The 17,351-nt window shown below is 41.8% G+C and overlaps 1 protein-coding gene across 1 annotated transcript in view; it reads left to right on the top strand.

The window, feature by feature from the left end:
- The window catches only part of Lancl1 (LanC lantibiotic synthetase component C-like 1 (bacterial)), a 32,587-nt gene extending 15,453 nt beyond the window's left edge, over nt 1-17,134 (top strand). Inside the window, exons 4-10 of the mRNA XM_013010883.1 lie at nt 4,330-4,537; nt 8,297-8,432; nt 9,077-9,223; nt 12,623-12,805; nt 15,282-15,458; nt 16,359-16,431; nt 16,955-17,134. Of these exons, the coding sequence (XP_012866337.1) occupies nt 4,330-4,537; nt 8,297-8,432; nt 9,077-9,223; nt 12,623-12,805; nt 15,282-15,458; nt 16,359-16,431; nt 16,955-17,031 (1,001 nt within the window). The 3' untranslated portion in view covers nt 17,032-17,134. The remainder of the gene's footprint in view (nt 1-4,329; nt 4,538-8,296; nt 8,433-9,076; nt 9,224-12,622; nt 12,806-15,281; nt 15,459-16,358; nt 16,432-16,954) is intronic.
- The last annotated feature ends 217 nt before the right edge of the window (nt 17,135-17,351 follow it).

The raw sequence follows: 17,351 nt of genomic DNA, 5'->3' as shown, positions 1-17,351 counted from the left end.
TACATCTCTGTTACTATAGGTTTTCTGCTTAGTAAATACTGTATGAGGAAACTTTATCAGATATCCACTTTAGCCTGGGAATGCATCTTAAAACAGTGTTTGCCACATTTTAAAGAAATAGCATTTTCTGGGTTGGGAAGGTGGCTTAGTAGTAGAGTGCTTGCCTTGCATGCAGGAGGCCCTGGGTTCGATTCCTCAGCACCACATAAGCAGGGGGAAAAAAAGCCAGAAGTGGTGCTGTGGCTCAAGTGGTAGAGCGCTAGCCTTGCGCTGAAGAGCTGAGGGACAGTGCCCAGGTCCAAAGTTCAGGCCCATGACTGGACCCCCCCCCCCAAAATAGCATTTTCTATTGCAAAAAGAAGAAAATAAGAAAAATTACATCATTCTGTGTCAGCCCTCCTGAACTGGCTATATCCTAGAAGTATGTTTTCTCATCTTATTTTTTTCTTTTTTTCACATCTTATTAAGTGTCCTTTAGAGACTGGAATTGTGTTTGGACATGAGTTCCTCCAACTCATTCACTGTAGCTCTATTGAGCACCTCTGCCTCGTGTCCCTGTACTCCTAATGCATGCTCCTAACGGCCCTCCTACACCTGCCCTACATACATTCATTCTGCCCTTCCCATAGTTAAAGTTCTGCATTTGAAGTGAAACCAAAATCAGGCTGACAGGACTCTATATGTTCTAGCTTCTTCTACTTCTCTAGCCTTGAAAAGACTTCAGTTCTTCAGGATTCGTCTTAACCAATGTGGCACAGTACAATTGAAATAACAGTGACTTTAACACAACGGGAGTTTAGTTCTCTCTTGTGTAAGTAGGTAAACTGGTACTTTCATCTTGATGCTTCACCATCATGATCACTTCCAGCTCATGGTCTGAAATGGCAGCTCCAGTATTCTGGCAAGGAGGAAACAAGAAAGAGGAAGAAAAAGCAAGTCCCTTCTCTTCAAGGACACTTCCAAAGTTGTTCTTGTTATTCTGTGTGTATCCCATTGGTAAGAGCATAGGCATAGGCTACAATGCAGATTCTTCTGCCCTGTGCTCAGTCAAAAGCCCCAGCATTGTTGCTGAGGGAAAACTAGCTGGAAGTCCCTATCACAGGAGCCACGTCATGCCAGAGAAGAATGTGAATCAGAAATGTCTGACATAGGAAAGTCAGCAAATAACGCATAAGAATTTCCCTAGACACATAGAGGCAAGTAAGGGGAAGGGAGCGAAGTCATGGAACACAGCTACTGTTTTCCGTGTAGAGCACAAGTGATACAAATTACATATCAGGGCATTTTAGTGGCTGGTGGAGGCTGCTGACCTGTGATCTTGGTTCTTGATTCCTCCCTTAACAGCTATCTTTAAGCCTTTGCTTCTTAGGCAAAGGTGATGTTTTAGGTATGAAGATTGTCAAGAGCTAGATGACCATAGGATCAAGGACAAGACATTTGGCCACAGGCAGTTTCTCGTTGTTTCCTAGTATTGAATTAGTGTTGCTAGGGCATGAAAGTCTTACTATCCTTGCCTGGTCTGTGCTGTGTGTATGTCCAAGCATCCGTCTCCTCGCCCACAGTGCTGTGGCAGGAAGGTACATCTGGGGAGCTGCAGCCTGCAGAAGGCCCCTTAGATAGAATATAATCAACCCAAGCTCAGAATGCAAGGACCCAGAGAAATGGAACCTATTCATCTGGAATCCTGGGAAGTTTTCTGCTGTCAAAGAGGAAAAAATAAAATAAAAAGCACAGTGAAATATTGTGAGACTTCAGAATGATTACATTTGTTCATAGGAAATACATCAAATCTTTGCATTGTTAGTCTTAATAAGTTTTGTCATTAAATATTTATCCCAAGAATTTATTTTTATCTTGAGCAATGAAAGTCTAAGGAGGAAAATAGCGGGCTTGTATCTAATCACTTTTTATTTTCTCAGATCTCGGTCATGTCATTATCTCGGTGCTTACATAACTTAATGAGGGGAGTTCAACAGTACTGGGAACAGGAGGGCAAAATGAAGGGTAACAATTTAAATGGATAGCCAGCAAATGTGTGATATGGATGGAGATGAAGCCTATTAAGGACCCAATTCTGAAAGAAGCTCTTGACATTGATCATTTGTGAAAAGGAGATTTTTTTTTTCCTTTGCCACATATGTGATTCTGTACACTTGTCTAGAAACCTTAAGCATCAGGCACATCTGATCCTCAGCTTATGGAATTACTAACACCCAGCCACTTTGAAAAAGCAGACAAGGTTATTAACTTTGGCAGGAAATGAAAATTTGGCTTTAATATACACGTGAAATTGAATTGTCTGTAGCACAAAGCTTTGGAGATTACCATGCAAAATGAGAAAACTATCTAAATTTAAAATTGTCCTCAGTACAGTGAAAAGTAATTTTTGCAGACTGCATTTTTACTGCATTGAAATCCATGAAGAGATTGGCTCTATTAATTTAGATTTAAACAGAGGCTCTGTGTCTTCTAAAAATGGTAAATGAGATGGAAAATGTACTTGAAGAGGAAAAAAGGGTTTCGGAAATGCTGCAGGCAGCAGACTCCCTTCCCACATCCTTGAAGCTGGGACAGTCGTTGGCTTGGGAGAGAAGGTTCTCCACTGTGACAGGCATTCGCAGGGAGGACAGACAATACCTCAGTCACACAGTGCAGGCTTCTGGAGGACAGAAGCAAATCCGGTGAAAAGCACAGCAGAAGTTCCCTGACAATTTTTACATTACAGATACCCAAGTGGTTGGGTCTTTGAAAGAGAAGAAAACTAAAGACAAATCAAATATATTTTCTGAGATGTCAAATAACTTCTTTATAATCCCGGTCTAGAAGGATAAGAGGGTATGGAATTTGGTTACACAAACACCTCCTCACACACACAAAAAGGTTACCTTAGCTGGGAGCTGGTGGCTCACGCCTGTAATCCTAGCTACTCAAGGGGCTGAGATCTGAGGATCACGCTTCAAAGCCAGCCTAGGCAGGAAAGTCTGTGCAACTCATCTCTAATTAACCACCATAAAACCAGAAGTGGTGCTGTAGCTCAAGAGGTAGCAGCTCTCAGGCCCAGAGTTCAAGCCCCACAACCAAAAAAAGAACAAAAAACAAAAACAAACAAAAAAACCTTTTGTGACGATAAGGAGAAGCAGTGTTTCTCATTCCCTAATCTGCATTTAGTCACAAAGACAAAACATTTCTTATTTATGATTAAATAGGTGTTTTATTAAATGGATGACTGTTTATTTGGACCTGATACTTTAAGTAACTATCAAGAAAAGTACGTTGGACCCGGGATGAGACTCAGTGATAAAAGTGCTTGCCTAGGAACACCAACAATGCAACAATGCAAAGTCTATAATCTTAGCCATTCAGGAGACTGAGATCTGAAGACTGAGGTTTTAAGCCCAGGCAGAAAGTCTGTGATATTCTAATCTCTTTCTTTCTTTCCTCTTTGTTTTTTTTTTTTCTGTCAGTCATGGGGCTTGAACTCTAAGCCTGAGTGCTGTCCCTCACCTCTTCAGCTGAAGGCTAGCGCTCTACTACTTGAGCCACTAAGCCACTTCCAGTTTTCTTAGTGGTTTATTGGAGATGAGAGTCTCACAGACTTTCCTGCCCTGGGCTGGCTTTGAACCTGATCCTCAGATCTTAGCCTCCTGAATAGCTAGGATTTCAGGCCTGAACCCCGGCGCCCTGCTTTTTTTTTAATTCAAAGACATTTTGCCACTTGTTTTCAAACTGAAAAAGAAGCTCCCTGAGCTTCTTTTGCTCAAGACTAGAACTCTACCACTTGAGCTACAATACCACTTCCAGCTTTTTCTATGTATGTGGTACGGAGAAGTTGTACCCACAGCTTCATGCATGCTAGGCAAGCACTCTACTACTAAGCCACATTCCCAGCCCTCTAATCTCTAATTAACCACCAAAAAGATGAAAGAGGAGCTATCGCAAGTGGTAAAGCCTCAGCCTTGAACAGAAAAATCATTGTACAGAGTGTAGGCCCTGAGTTCAAGCCCCAGAAACAGCACCAAGAAAAAAAAAATTACATAGACACAATAGCCAAGTGTGGGCGGAGTGGGGAGGGGAAGATAACTAAAAATGGGCCAAAGTCTCAGACCCCTTATTATTTAATAGCATTATAGTTATGAGGAAACTGAGGACAAGTAAGTGATTACCTATGCCTTGTTTTTAGAGCTGCTTAACCACAACTGAGCCTAGCTAGTCACTGGAACTTCCAAATTTATGCATTTGGATAAATGCTGAGGAGGCAGTATTTATTACCAGAGTAATAAATCCAGCTATCCTTCCTTTATTTAACATTGCTTTCCTTTTGCTTCCTAGGGATTGCACTGCTTTACTTACATCTCTATGAGGTGTTCGGGGACCCTGCCTACCTGCAGATGGCTCATGGCCACGTCAAGCAAAGCCTAAACTGTCTGAGCAAGCGCTCCATCACCTTCCTGTGTGGGGACGCAGGGCCCCTGGCCGTGGCTGCTGTGCTCTATCACAAGATGAACAGTGACAAGCAGGCAGAGGACTGCATCACACGGTATTCTTGTTTCTTCTTCAGGGTTATTTCCTCGCTGTCATTCTGCTTGCTGCGTATATTAGCAAAAGAATATTCTAGTCAGTTTACTTTTCTCTCAGCAGACAAATCTTACGCATTTTATCAGTTCTCATTCCTGTGTTATAGTTAAGGAACAACCATCATAATCCCTATTTTATTAGAAGCTATGAGACACCATTCTGTTTGAGGTTAAGCATTAGTTCAGTAACAAGCAAGATCAAACACCTAATCACGTGGTCATTAATCCATAGGGCTCCTTAGAATCAGAATCAGAGTGAATGCAATTCCCTTCCCATGGGGTAGCTGGGGGAGGCCTCAGCACACTGAGAGTGACAGCAAACCCATTCAACACTGCCTTTCTTAGCCATGGCGTACACTGTCCACCAGACCGCATAAATTACAGAATGACTACACATGTGTGCACATAAACTACATAGATGTCTTTTCTAGTTTGCCGTGCCTTCTTGCGAATTATAGCTAGAAGTGTAGTTGTCATGCAGCTCGACAGACCGGATGCTGATCTAGCTTTGCTCCCACTGATCACCTTAGCTCTGATGGGCAACTCCAGAACATTCCAATGGTGACTCTGAGTGTACATGCTTTCTGATGCTCATTGTCTTCCTTATAATTGACTGCTAGAAGAGCACTATCATTACAGATGGAGTGTGTTGAGGATGCTACTTGATTAGTCTTAAGCAACTTGCCTTCTCTATTTATGGGTTCACACCCACAGATTTAGCCAAACATGGATCCAACATTAGAAAACCCTGTATTGGTACTAGAATTTGTACACACCTCAATATTATTTCCTAAACAATGTAACTGTTTATATAACACCTACATGTATTAAGTTTTGTAAATAGTCTAGAGAGAACTTACATGATATGGGGCATTTGCATGTATTATATGCTAATAGGTCATTCTATACGGGGACTCGAGTGTCCACTGGGAAGGCTGGCTGCTCTGTGTGGGAGTGTGTATTTTATCACATTTTTAAAGTTATCATGGTTATGGTTTAACCCCAGGTATATATGTATAATCTGCATAATTACAAACATATGCAAATTATCCCACCTCTCTCAGTTTTTTCCCCATACAGTGATAATATTTTCTTTTTATAACTTCTTTTTCTTTTTCTTTTCTTTTTTTTTTTTGTCAGTCATCGGGCTTGAACTCAGAGCCTGGGCACTGTCTCTGAGCTTCTTTTGTTCAAGGCTAGCCCTCTACCACTTGAGCCACAGTGCCACCTCTGGCTTTTTCTGTTTATGTGGTACTGAGGAACCAAACCCAGGGCTTCATACATGCTAAACAAGCACTCCACCACTGAGCCATATTCTCAGCCCCCCATCTGAGTTTTTAAATTTCATTTTTCAATAATTTGTATTGCTATGTAGTCTTCAGTAATTCTTCTATAAATTTGTAACCCATCCATAGTTTGTATGCCTAACAAAAATTGAGGTTTCAACAATTATTTTTATTTTTTTATTTTTTATTTTTTGGGTCCGGTCATGGGGCCTGAACTCTGGGCCTGGGTGCTGTCCCTCAGCTCTTCAGCTCAAGGCTAGCACTCTACCACTTGAGCCACAGCACCACTTCCAGCTTTTTTCTTTTTGCTTATGTGGTACTGAGGAATCGAACCCAGGGCCTCAAGCATGCAAGGCAAGCGCTCTACCACTGAGCTACCTTCCCAGCCCCGTGGAGCCCTACCTTTAATGATCATCAGCTCAATGAATTCTTGCACTAGTTGTTTAAAATGCAGGGGAAAATGGGCTCTTATTAATCTAAAATACTATTGTAGCAAGATCATCACTCTGACCAGTACTTTATTATTATTACATGGTTTTTTTTGGTTGTTTTTTGGTTTTTTCCTGTCGTGGGGCCTGAACTCTGGGCCTGGGCGCTGCCCCTCAGCTCTTCAGCTCAAGGCTAGCTCTCTACCACTTGAGCTACAGTGCCACTTCCAGCTTTTTCTGCTTATGTGGTGCTGAGGAGTCAAACCCAGGCCCTCATGCCTGCAAGGCAAGCACTCTATCACTGAGCCACCTTCCCAGCCCTACTACATGTTTTAATAGTATTTGCTAACAGCTTTGAGCCATCCAAGGCAAATGAGTGTGGTGGCAGAATAATTGGAATGCTAATTTTGTATTGCCACCTAGTGGTATTGTAGCTAATAACATCTGCAAATAAAGGAGCAGCATTTTCTGATAGTGTGGTTCAGACATTTTAGTGTGTAGGAATATCCTTGAAGTTAATACAATAATTGTTCTGAATAATATTTTTATAGTTTATCATTTGCTTAAAAAGAACAGGAATATTCTTTTTCTAATTAATTTTTTCACTCTCCTTTGCAAAAAAACATTTTAATATTCAAATTCTATACAAGTTGATATATTTTGTTCTTTTTTTTTTTGGGGGGGTCCGGTCGTGGGGCCTGAACTCTGGGCCTGGGTGCTGTCCCTCATGCATGCAAGGCAAGCACTCTACCACTGAGCCACCTTCCCAGCCCTGATATATTTGGTTCTTATCTGGACTCTGGGATCTTGGTTACCCTGCTCTGCCAAGTCCTCTCCATCAGTGAGCCTGCCCCAGCTCAGGTGGTAGAAAGGATAAAGAGGTGAGACAGGAGGACTCACCTCCTCCTTGCTCCTCAGACCTGTGAGGAAGCGCTTCTCCCTCAGCAGTCTTGTGGGCTCCCGTGGCCTCCACTTCTGCCTGCCTGCACTGTAAGATTGTCCATGGCCTGGGCATAGAGAACAGAGGAGAGGAAATGAGGCTTACCAGTGTATCATATCCAGGATTGGGAATGCCATTTAGTGGGAAAGGCAGAGTGGAGTGTGCTTATTGTATCTTACTTGAAACCATAACTAAAAATAACTTTGAGATGCTGGACTGAGTCAGTTATAATGCACCCACTTAACAGAATATTACTTTGCAACTTATAAAGAGTGGGAATGTTCTGCATGTGCAGACACAGAATGTTTGTAAAGGAGTACGATTAAATAGCACACTACAGAACATTTGGTGGGAATACATTTGTGTGTTCATGTTTATTCATGCTTAGTTATGCATAAAATTAAGGATATACAAAAAATTAGTAAGCAGCTTTGTTTTTGAAGGTAAAAACTAGAAAACTGAGAGACTAGAAGACTAGAATGTGGTTATATAGCTACTTCTGCAGGCCTCTTTGCTTAAGCAGTAAACTAAGGAAGAAGAAATGCAGCTGGCATTTTATTTTATGGAAGCAGATGGTGCTTGGAGTATTGACTTAGTACTTTTCCTGGCTAAATGTCACCCCAGCCTGCAGCTCTGTTTAAATTCTCCTCTTAGGGCAAGCCTCTGTGAGGAAGTAGGGAGGGGTTCAATGAGCGGTAACTACATCCTAGTATTTTTAGATTCCTCTGTCTGCCCATTCTAAACTAAAGAGGTTTAATTGAGGTCTAAGGTCTGTGTAGGTGTCAGTGTAAGTATATTTTTTACCTACCATTTTATTTATTTTAGTGCTGGTCCTGGGGTTTGAACTCAGGGTGTGGGCCCTGCCCTTGAGCATTTATGCTTAAGGCTAGCACTTTAGCATTTGAGCCACAGCTCCACTTACAGCTTTTATAGTCCTCAGATCTCAGCCTCCTGAGTAGCTAGGATTACAGGCATGAGCCACCAGCATGCAGCTAATCTACCATTTTAAATACCTACCCATGTGTGATCCTTTTCAAATTATCTTAGGCATTGTATTTCTGTTTGTAGGTTAATTCACCTAAATAAGATTGATCCCCATGTTCCAAATGAAATGCTCTATGGACGCATAGGCTACATCTATGCTCTTCTTTTCATCAATAAGAACTTTGGAGAGGAGAAGATTCCTCAAAGTCATATTCAGCAGGTAACAAATTTCTGTGCTTTTTACAAGTCTACTAGGAATCTCCCTTATTTACTCTGCCTAAAATATTGCCTCTGTCTCACCACTTAGCACATTTCAAGCTGGATGTACAATCAGCACCAACAGCTTCACACCGAGTATTGCTAGAAGCCTATGGGGGGAACTGTCAGGCAAAGCCTGAGGACAAGAGTTCAGGGGCCCTTTCAGAGGCTGCAGAGCCAGTGTTCCTCATAGGTGTACACATCTCATTTTGGGCCTTAGAGGTGCTTAGACTTTCCTGGACCTGTGAGTTCTTTACTTTTTTAACAATTGTTGTTATAAAGGTGATACACAGAGAAGCCATAGTTACATAAGTCAGGTAAGGCATACATTTCTTTTGGACAATGTCACTCCTTCCTTTGCACTCTCCTAGCCTGTGAAATCTTGATTATCTAGTGAAGTGACTTCAAGATCCTCCCTACCCTTCCTCATTGAAGCAGGATACAATCACACTCATTTCTCTGAAACAGAAGTAACACATGCCCTTCCCTGGCCAGAAGACACTGTCTAATTTACTACCAGTTCTTTGAAAGCTCTTAGAAAAATCCCTTTCTCTGCCAGGAAGATTTTTAATTATCTTGTTATTCTGGTCACCTTTCTCCCTGTAGATTTGTGAAACAATTTTGACCTCCGGGGAAAGTCTCGCTCAAAAGAGAAACTTCACAGCAAAGTCTCCTCTGATGTATGAATGGTACCAAGAATATTATGTTGGGGCTGCCCATGGCCTGGCAGGAATTTATTACTACTTGATGCAGGTAAGGAATGAGTTTGGTGTAGCTTATCATGTGTTTCCTGACACAAGTAAGTTCTTGTGAGGGCGATGGATCCTGAGCCATTTACTGTTCTTGTCAATCACTATGCCACACTGCTTGTGATCACTTGATCCACACAAACCAACCAAACTACAGTTTGCGCGCGCGCGTGCGCGTAGGTCCTGGGATTTAAACTTAGGGCTTGGACGCCATCCCTGAGCTGTTTTTCTCGAGGCTAGTGATCTACCATTTTAGCCAAAGCTCTATTTCTGGCTTTTTGGTAGTTAATTGGGAATAACAGTCTCATGAATCTTTCTGCCCATGCTGGCTTTGAACCTTGATCCAGAGATCTCAGCCTCCTGAGTTACTAGGATTATAGCCCTGAGCCACTGGTATTTAGCTCTAGGTCCTTTGTAAGCGATTTAAACATAAAAATCACTGTATTTGAAATGAAACTTGATCTGTAGGTGAACATTCTTGCCACCTGTGCACACAAGTATTTGGGCCTATAATTTTGTGGGAAGAACCTTTTTGCTCTTTTCAGCAAATGCCTTGGATTAATAAGAACCAATAATATTATTCTAGGGTTTGGAATGTGGCTTAGTGGTAGAGTGCTTACCTAGCATGCATGAAGCTCTGGGTTCCATTCTTCAGGGCCACATAAACAGAAAAAGCCCGAAGTGGTACTGTGGCTCAAATGATAGAGTGCTAGACTTGAATAAAAAGAAGCTCAGGGACAGTGCCCGGGCCCTGAATTCAAGCCCCAGGGCTGGCAAAAATAATAATATTCTACACTAGAAGGGTGTAATTCATCGCAGGAGGCAGTACAAAATCAATAAATACCAATACAGTGCCTAAGGTTCACTTAGAGCAAAGCCCAGGGACTAGATAGATAGATAGATATGTATTATATTTGTGTGTGTGTGTTTGTGTGTGTGTATTCAGCTAAAAGATAGCTGAAAGTGCTGTACCGAGTAGTTCTTAGGTTCTGATAATGTTAGAACACATCATTATAGACTGAAACTGATAGAATTCACTGCAGGAAATGAGAGAAATTGCCAGAGGAGAACTTTTCACAGAATGCCATTTTCAGGGACTTAACAAGCTCTCCTTAAGGAGAAATTTGCACTTATGAGTAAGAATTTATGGCAAAGGAAAACTGAATCTTAATACCTCCTGGTCCTAGTGGTACCCACCGCACCTTCTTAGAGCACAACGTGACATGAAGAATGCTTCATTAATATGTTCAACATGAGTGCTGGCTGGCTGGGTAGCTGGTTGTGATATATGCATTGGCATCAGACCTGTCCCCTGCCAGAATGAAGCTGAGAACCTCAAGGTTATTATTGCTTTCTAACACAGAGTCACACTTGGAGTGCTGCTGATGATCAGAGGCCAGCTGTTTGTTTTGTTTTATTTTGCCAGTCCGGGGGCTTGAACTCAGGGCCTGGGTACTGTCCTTGGGCTTCTTTTGCTCAAGGCTCACACTCAACCACTTGGGCAACAGCACCACTTCCAGCTTTTTCTGTTTATGTGGTACTGAGGAATGAAACCCAGGGCTTCAGGCATGTGAGGCAAGCACTCTACCACTAAATATTCCCAGCCCCAGCTGTTTTGTTACATTTTCTTCTCAATTAGAAAGTTCTGGACAGTAATTAGGGTTTCTAACTATTTAAATTTATATTCCTTTTTTTCTGGTGCATTACCTTGTGGCTCTTCAGAAGTATGTATAAATTCTCAAGTGTTTTAGAAAAGGAGAGTCTTCTGAAGCTCAAGATGAGCTCCAGTCATGTATGTCTGTGACTGAATGCCTTTGTGACCTTTTAAATCAGATGATCAGGAGACATCTTCTGTTCTGCTTCTTTCTTTTAGCTGAAATAAGAAATCTGAAAAACAAGTTTTTTTTTTTAATTCATAGGTTATTGTCTGTTGGAAACGACTTAATTTTTAATAATAAAAACCCATCATAATAGATACCTTTGTATCAACACAAAAATAAGACAGGCATGATGATACAACTCTGTAATCCCAGCACTTGAGAGTCTGAAACAAGAGAATCTCACGTTTAAGGCCAACCTGTACTTCATAACAAGGCCCTGTCTTAAAAGAAACATAAAGTGAAAATAAAATAAGATACAAATAAATTTTAGCTCATGTTGGGTAGTTCCTTCAAGTTTATTCATTGAAAGTGCGTGTGGACACTGTCCTTTATGCACAGTACCGTCAATCGCTGTGTCCTCTCAAGGACACGGTGCCCTTTCAGTCCCATCACTTCATTCCAGTTCCACCTTCTCCCACTGTTTCATCCCACCACCCTCCCCCCCACCAAGCTCCATGCTCCTCTTAACAGAACATCACTCCCTCCCTACTCCTGCACAGTCCTACCTGACAGAAACCGCTGCCCTACACCTCCCCACAGTCCCATGCTCTCCCTGGAAGAACAGCACTCTGGATGTATTGAATGTGTTGTTTACAGAGTGACCAGTGCATTGAGTTAAGGACAGACAGAACCAAAAAAGAGAAACTAAGAACTGTATGAAGGTGGGAGGCTCATCTGCCCTGTGTCAGTGTATCCTGTGAGTCTGTTCACTATTGTATGAGGATAATCCATGCACAGCTCCATTCTGAGTCTTCTGCAGAGCTGATGTCATTGGACATTAGAGTCGGAATTGTGAGACTCTCTTTCTATGGAGAACATGCCCTGCCACTTCTTGTGTGTGGGAGGGGCAGGCGGGGGGAGCTGGCTGGCTGTCTTTGAACTGTGATCTTCAGATCTCAGCCTCCTGAGGAGCTAGGATCACAGGTGTGAGCCCCGGGAGCCCAGCCCCTGAGATTTTTGTGCTCTAGGCTATCACTCTACCACTTGAGCCACAGTTTCACTTCTGGCTTTTTTGGGTAGTTTTCATTGGAGACAAGAGTCTCAGACTTTCCTTCATGCACTGGCTTCCAATCGCGATCCACAGATCTCAGCCTCTGAGTAGCTAGGATTACAGGTGTGAACCACCAGCACCCTGGCTCTTTGTAGTTTTTAAAGCATGCTTCAGGTTCTGAAAGTTTAAGAAACTCCTCATAGACTCACACACTCAAGTTTTAATATGGGAACGTTATTTGTGTGTCTGTAAGTGACGACAAATATCGAGAGGCAATGCATACAGTACTCCATAATTGTTAACTAGTAGCCCAATTTGAGTTACTTTAAAAGGATAAAATGAAATCACAGAGGAGTAAATAAAACAAAGATGTCCATTAAGTGAAAAGATGTGGTAAAATCCAAAGTCTTTTAACGGCTCTAATTCCTTTGGTGTGGTTTGTTTCTGTTTATTTAGCTGTTTCTAATTTAAAACTTAACAGTCTCGGGAAGGTCTTGTTTGCTTTAGCAGAAACTTTGCATCTCATTCTTAGCCCAGCCTTCAAGTGAACCATGGGAAGTTATATGGTCTGGTTAAGCCCAGCGTGGACTTCGTTTGCCAGCTGAAATTCCCTTCGGGCAACTATCCGCCCTGTGTGGATGATAACCGGGATCTGCTGGTGCACTGGTGCCACGGCGCCCCCGGCGTCATCTACATGCTCATCCAGGCCTACAAGGTAGCGTGAGTTCTCTCTCAAGATTTCATAATGGAAAATTAGTCCGTAGAGGGGTGAACCTATTTATCACTTATTAGAGCCAAGATAACTTTGCTAAGTGGATTAGAAGTTGTCCTCACAGTACCTATTTTATTATAGCACACACTAGTTCATAGAACAAGAGACAGCTCCCCACTGGTGGAGGATCAAAATTATCAAGGCAAAACCAAAATAAATATCCTACAGCTCAATTAAAAACAGAGCTCTCACGCATTGCTGATGGAAATGTGAAATGGTAAAGCTGCCATGCAGAATAATCTTATGGGTCCTAAAAACAGTAAACATTCAATTAATATGTAATCCAGCAATTCAACTTAGAGGTACCTACCCCCAAAAAAACTAAAAGCAAAAATTTAAAGGGGCCGGGTGCAATGGCTCATACCTGCTATTAGTATTTCAAGACACTAACCTGGACAAAGAATTAATGAAACTGTATCACAAATAACAAATTGAGCATCATACATACTTGTAGTCCCAACTGTGCTGAGGCAGAAATAAGAGGATTATAGTCCAAGGCCACCCAAGGCAAAAGCACAAGATCCTACCTGAAAATAACTAAAGCAAAAAGCACTATGGGTATGGGGTCACAGGTTGAGGCCCCAATTTCATACTCTAATACCACCAAAAACAAAAAAATCAAAGATACGTGCACATCAATGTTCATAACATCTTTCAGTAAGCCAAAAGTAGAACTTATCCAAGTATTCATCAGTAGATGAATGGATTACAAAACTATGGTTTATACGTGCAGTGAATATTATTTTGTCATAAAAAGAATTGAATTCCAATATATACTGAAGTATTTATTAATCTTGAAAGCATGCTAAGCAAAATAAACCAGACACAGAAGTGTATGATACTATTCAGCTTGTATGAATCTATATCTAACAAGAGGTTGTCTAGAATAGGAAGATGGGGAATAGGGATATATTGCTTAATGGCTATGGGGTTTCTATTTGGAATGACAAAAAGGCTTTTCAAATCAATAGTGATGCTGTTTTACAGCATTTTGTGTGTAATACCAGTAAACTATGTGCTTAAAATTGTTCAGATTGTAGCTTCTATAATAATGTATATCTTATTGCAATAAAAAATACAAATGTCACTCTTACATTGCTCACTATAGCAAACCTGCAATCAAGGAAGAAAAGATTTTTAATTGAAAAAAATAGAAGTAAGTCAAGATATTTATGATCATTGGTACCATGTCCATAAATTACAAATATATAGTCTATAAGCAGACAGTTGTATCACATAACTAAGTGTGTTTTATTGCATCAAATTCCATGTTTCAGGAATTTGGGTAGATAGAAAAAAAAAGTTGGTAATGCTGGTTTTTAAACTCTTGTGCTTCCTAGGCAGGTGATCTGCCATTTGAGCCATGACTCTTTGCCTTTGGTTACTGTTCATATAGATCGTCACTCTTTGCCCAGGCTACCTGGACCTCATTCCTCCTGTCTATGCTTCCTGCATAGCCGAGATGTAGGCATGCACCACCACCCTCCGCTTTTTATTGGAGTCTTAAGAACTTTTTACCCAGTCTGTCTTCCATGATCCTCTTTATCTACGCCTCCCAAGTAGCTACATTACAAGCATAATCCACCACACTTGGCTTAATAGAAATAACAACTTTTCGTCTATCTTTATGGACATTCAGTTTGCAATAAGATATCTACTCAGAACTTGGGCACTGGTAGCTCATGCCATAATCTTACCTGCTGAGGAGGTTGAGATCATGATTTGAAGCCAGCTTGGGCTGACAGATCAAAGAGACCCTTATCTCCAATTTAACAGCAAAAAGCCAGAAGTGGAGGTATGGCTCATCTGGTAGAGCAGCAGCCTTGAGAGAAAAACCTCGATGAGAGCTCAAGCCCCACGTACCAGGCACATAAAAGAAAATTATCTACTGGAAATATTTCTGAGCCTTTGAGTAAGATATAAGAAGCAGCAAAAGATTTTGTTAGTTGCATAGTGACACTTCTTCAGTAAAACACATGTACACAAACATACACATGATTATGACAGTAGTGCTAGTCAGTCTAGCCATTTGTCACTACTAGTATAATACAGCTGTCTGCCACTAAATGCCTTACCTTCTCTTGCCAAACTCTACTTCCTTTCCCCCTTCTCTCCTTGTCTGCAGAACAGGAAGCATTGTAATAGAGCTTTCTTTTTTTTTTTTTGGTCCGGTCATGGGGCCTGTACTCTGGGCCTGGGCGCTGTCCCTCAGCTCTTCAGCTTAAGGCTAGCACTCTACCACTTGAGCCACAGCGCCACTTCTGCCTTTTTTCTTTTTGCTTATGTGGTGCTGAGGAATCGAACCCAGGGCCTCATGCATGCAAGGCAAGCACTCTACCACTGAGCCACCTTCCCAGCCCAGTAATAGAGCTTTCTTATGTACCCTGAATAATGAAGGTCATGTTCCTTGAGTCTGCAGGTGTTCAAAGAGGAGCAGTACCTCTCTTATGCCTACCAGTGTGCTGACGTGATCTGGCAGTATGGGCTGCTGAAGAAGGGCTATGGGCTGTGCCATGGAGCTGCTGGAAATGCCTATGCCTTCCTGGCACTATACAACCTCACACAGGATATGAAGTACCTGTACCGGGCCTGCAAGGTAGGCGTCAGAATTCCCCCAGAAAAATAGCTCCTCCAGGAAGGGGTACTAGTTCATCTGATACAATTAACTTAGTTGGAAACCATGAGTCTCCACATAAATACACACACACACACACACACACACACACACTATACACTTTTTTTTTCCTGCCTAGGGCTTGAACTCTGGGCTTGAGCACTATCCCTGAGCTCCATTTTTGCTTAGTGATTCTGCACTAACACTTGAGCCACAGTGCTCCTGGCTTTTTCTGTGATTAATTGGAAGTAAGAGTCTTATAGACTTTCCTGCCCAAGCTGGCTTCAAACTGCAATCCTCAGATCTCAGCCTCCACCGGCGCCCAGCAAAACAAATCCTTGTAGGGCTATTCAGGTGAGTTAGATTCTCTTAAAGGGCATAATTTTACTAAACAGAATTTACAGTAGGAAAAAGAAGGATGCTGGAGGATTTGTTCTTTTTTTTGGGGAGGGGGTCCAGTCATGGAGCCTGAACTCTGGGCCTGGGCACTGTCCCTCAGCTTTTCAGCTCAAGGCTACCACTCTACCACTTGAGCCACAGTGCCACTTCTGGTTTTCTGGTGGTTCATTGGAGACAAGAGTCTCATGGACTTTCCTGCCCAGACTGTCTTTGAACCATGATCTGAGGATCTTGCCTCCTGAGTAGCTAGGATTACAGGCGTGAGCCCCGGCACAGCTTCTTTCTTCTTTGAGAACCTTGGAAATATGTGGCTGAGACCCCACTCACTTCCTCTCAGTCTGTGTACTCTATCTCTGACCATTTATTTCTCAGTACTGAACATGTGTCTTTGGCTTGCTAGTTCTCAGAGTAACATATAGGATAATCTTTACCAGCTTCTAGAAAGAAATCACTGCAGTAGTTTAACTTGGCTCTCGTTTTCAGTTTGCTGAGTGGTGCTTAGATTATGGAGAACATGGATGCAGGACCCCGGACACCCCCTTCTCGCTCTTTGAAGGTATTTTTCACATTCCTTATTGCTTTCTTATTGCTACTTCTCTACTTAGTAATTCGTGTTTTTGAGTTTGAGTTGTATCAACAATCTAATTTTATACTCAACTCTTGCGACTATTTTATACTATCTGACATGAGCATTAAAAATCAACACAGGTACTCCCACAGACGTAATCCTAGTGGTTGTAAGGATGATTACCATTTATGGAGCCGGGTGTAACTCACCTCAGCAAAAAGCGTGCAGACATTACTTCCTTCTGTTCCAGAGGAGCCTGAAGCCCACAGTGCCCTGGGGAAGGAACTCACCTGAGGAAAATGACAGGGCAGTGACAGGAACTTGCTGCTGTCCTTTCCATAGATAAAAAGGCTGATCCCTTCACCAGGAAGCCCCTGTGTATGGAACTGTAGTGTGCAAATACAAGCAGATCCTCATTTTCTTTAAATCTGTGCCATTAATATCAAATGTTCTCCATGCTGCTGTATAAAATGGAGTCATTTGGTGTAATAACTTCATTTTCTTCCTTTAGGAATGGCTGGAACAATATACTTCCTGGCCGACCTGCTAGTTCCTATGAAAGCCAAGTTCCCTGCGTTTGAACTGTAAAAGGAGAGCAGCCATTGCGGCCTGAAGCCTGACCCTCCTGGCACTCACATCTGGGCTGTGTGCTTCTGTTGCTTTTCAAGAAAATACAGAATCTAGCTGGGTATCTGAGTTAGTTGTTTCTTTTCAGAATTGTCATTGCTTTGACTATACTTTTATTCAAGAGTAGGCAAGAAAATCCAAAAGGATGAATAATAAGTATAGTCCTCTGAGGTCATTTACATGTATTTCAGGACTTGGAGGAAAGCTTATTCTTATTTAAATTTATGAACATAGCTATTACTAGTCTAAAAAATGTTTAAGAGAAACCACATATAAATAAG

This window comes from Dipodomys ordii, unplaced genomic scaffold (assembly GCF_000151885.1).
Source record: "Dipodomys ordii isolate 6190 unplaced genomic scaffold, Dord_2.0 Scaffold1, whole genome shotgun sequence".
Classification (NCBI taxonomy): Eukaryota; Metazoa; Chordata; class Mammalia; order Rodentia; family Heteromyidae; genus Dipodomys; species Dipodomys ordii.
The sequence above is the reverse complement of the archived record's forward strand: the minus strand, read 5'-3'. Positions and strand labels throughout refer to the sequence as shown.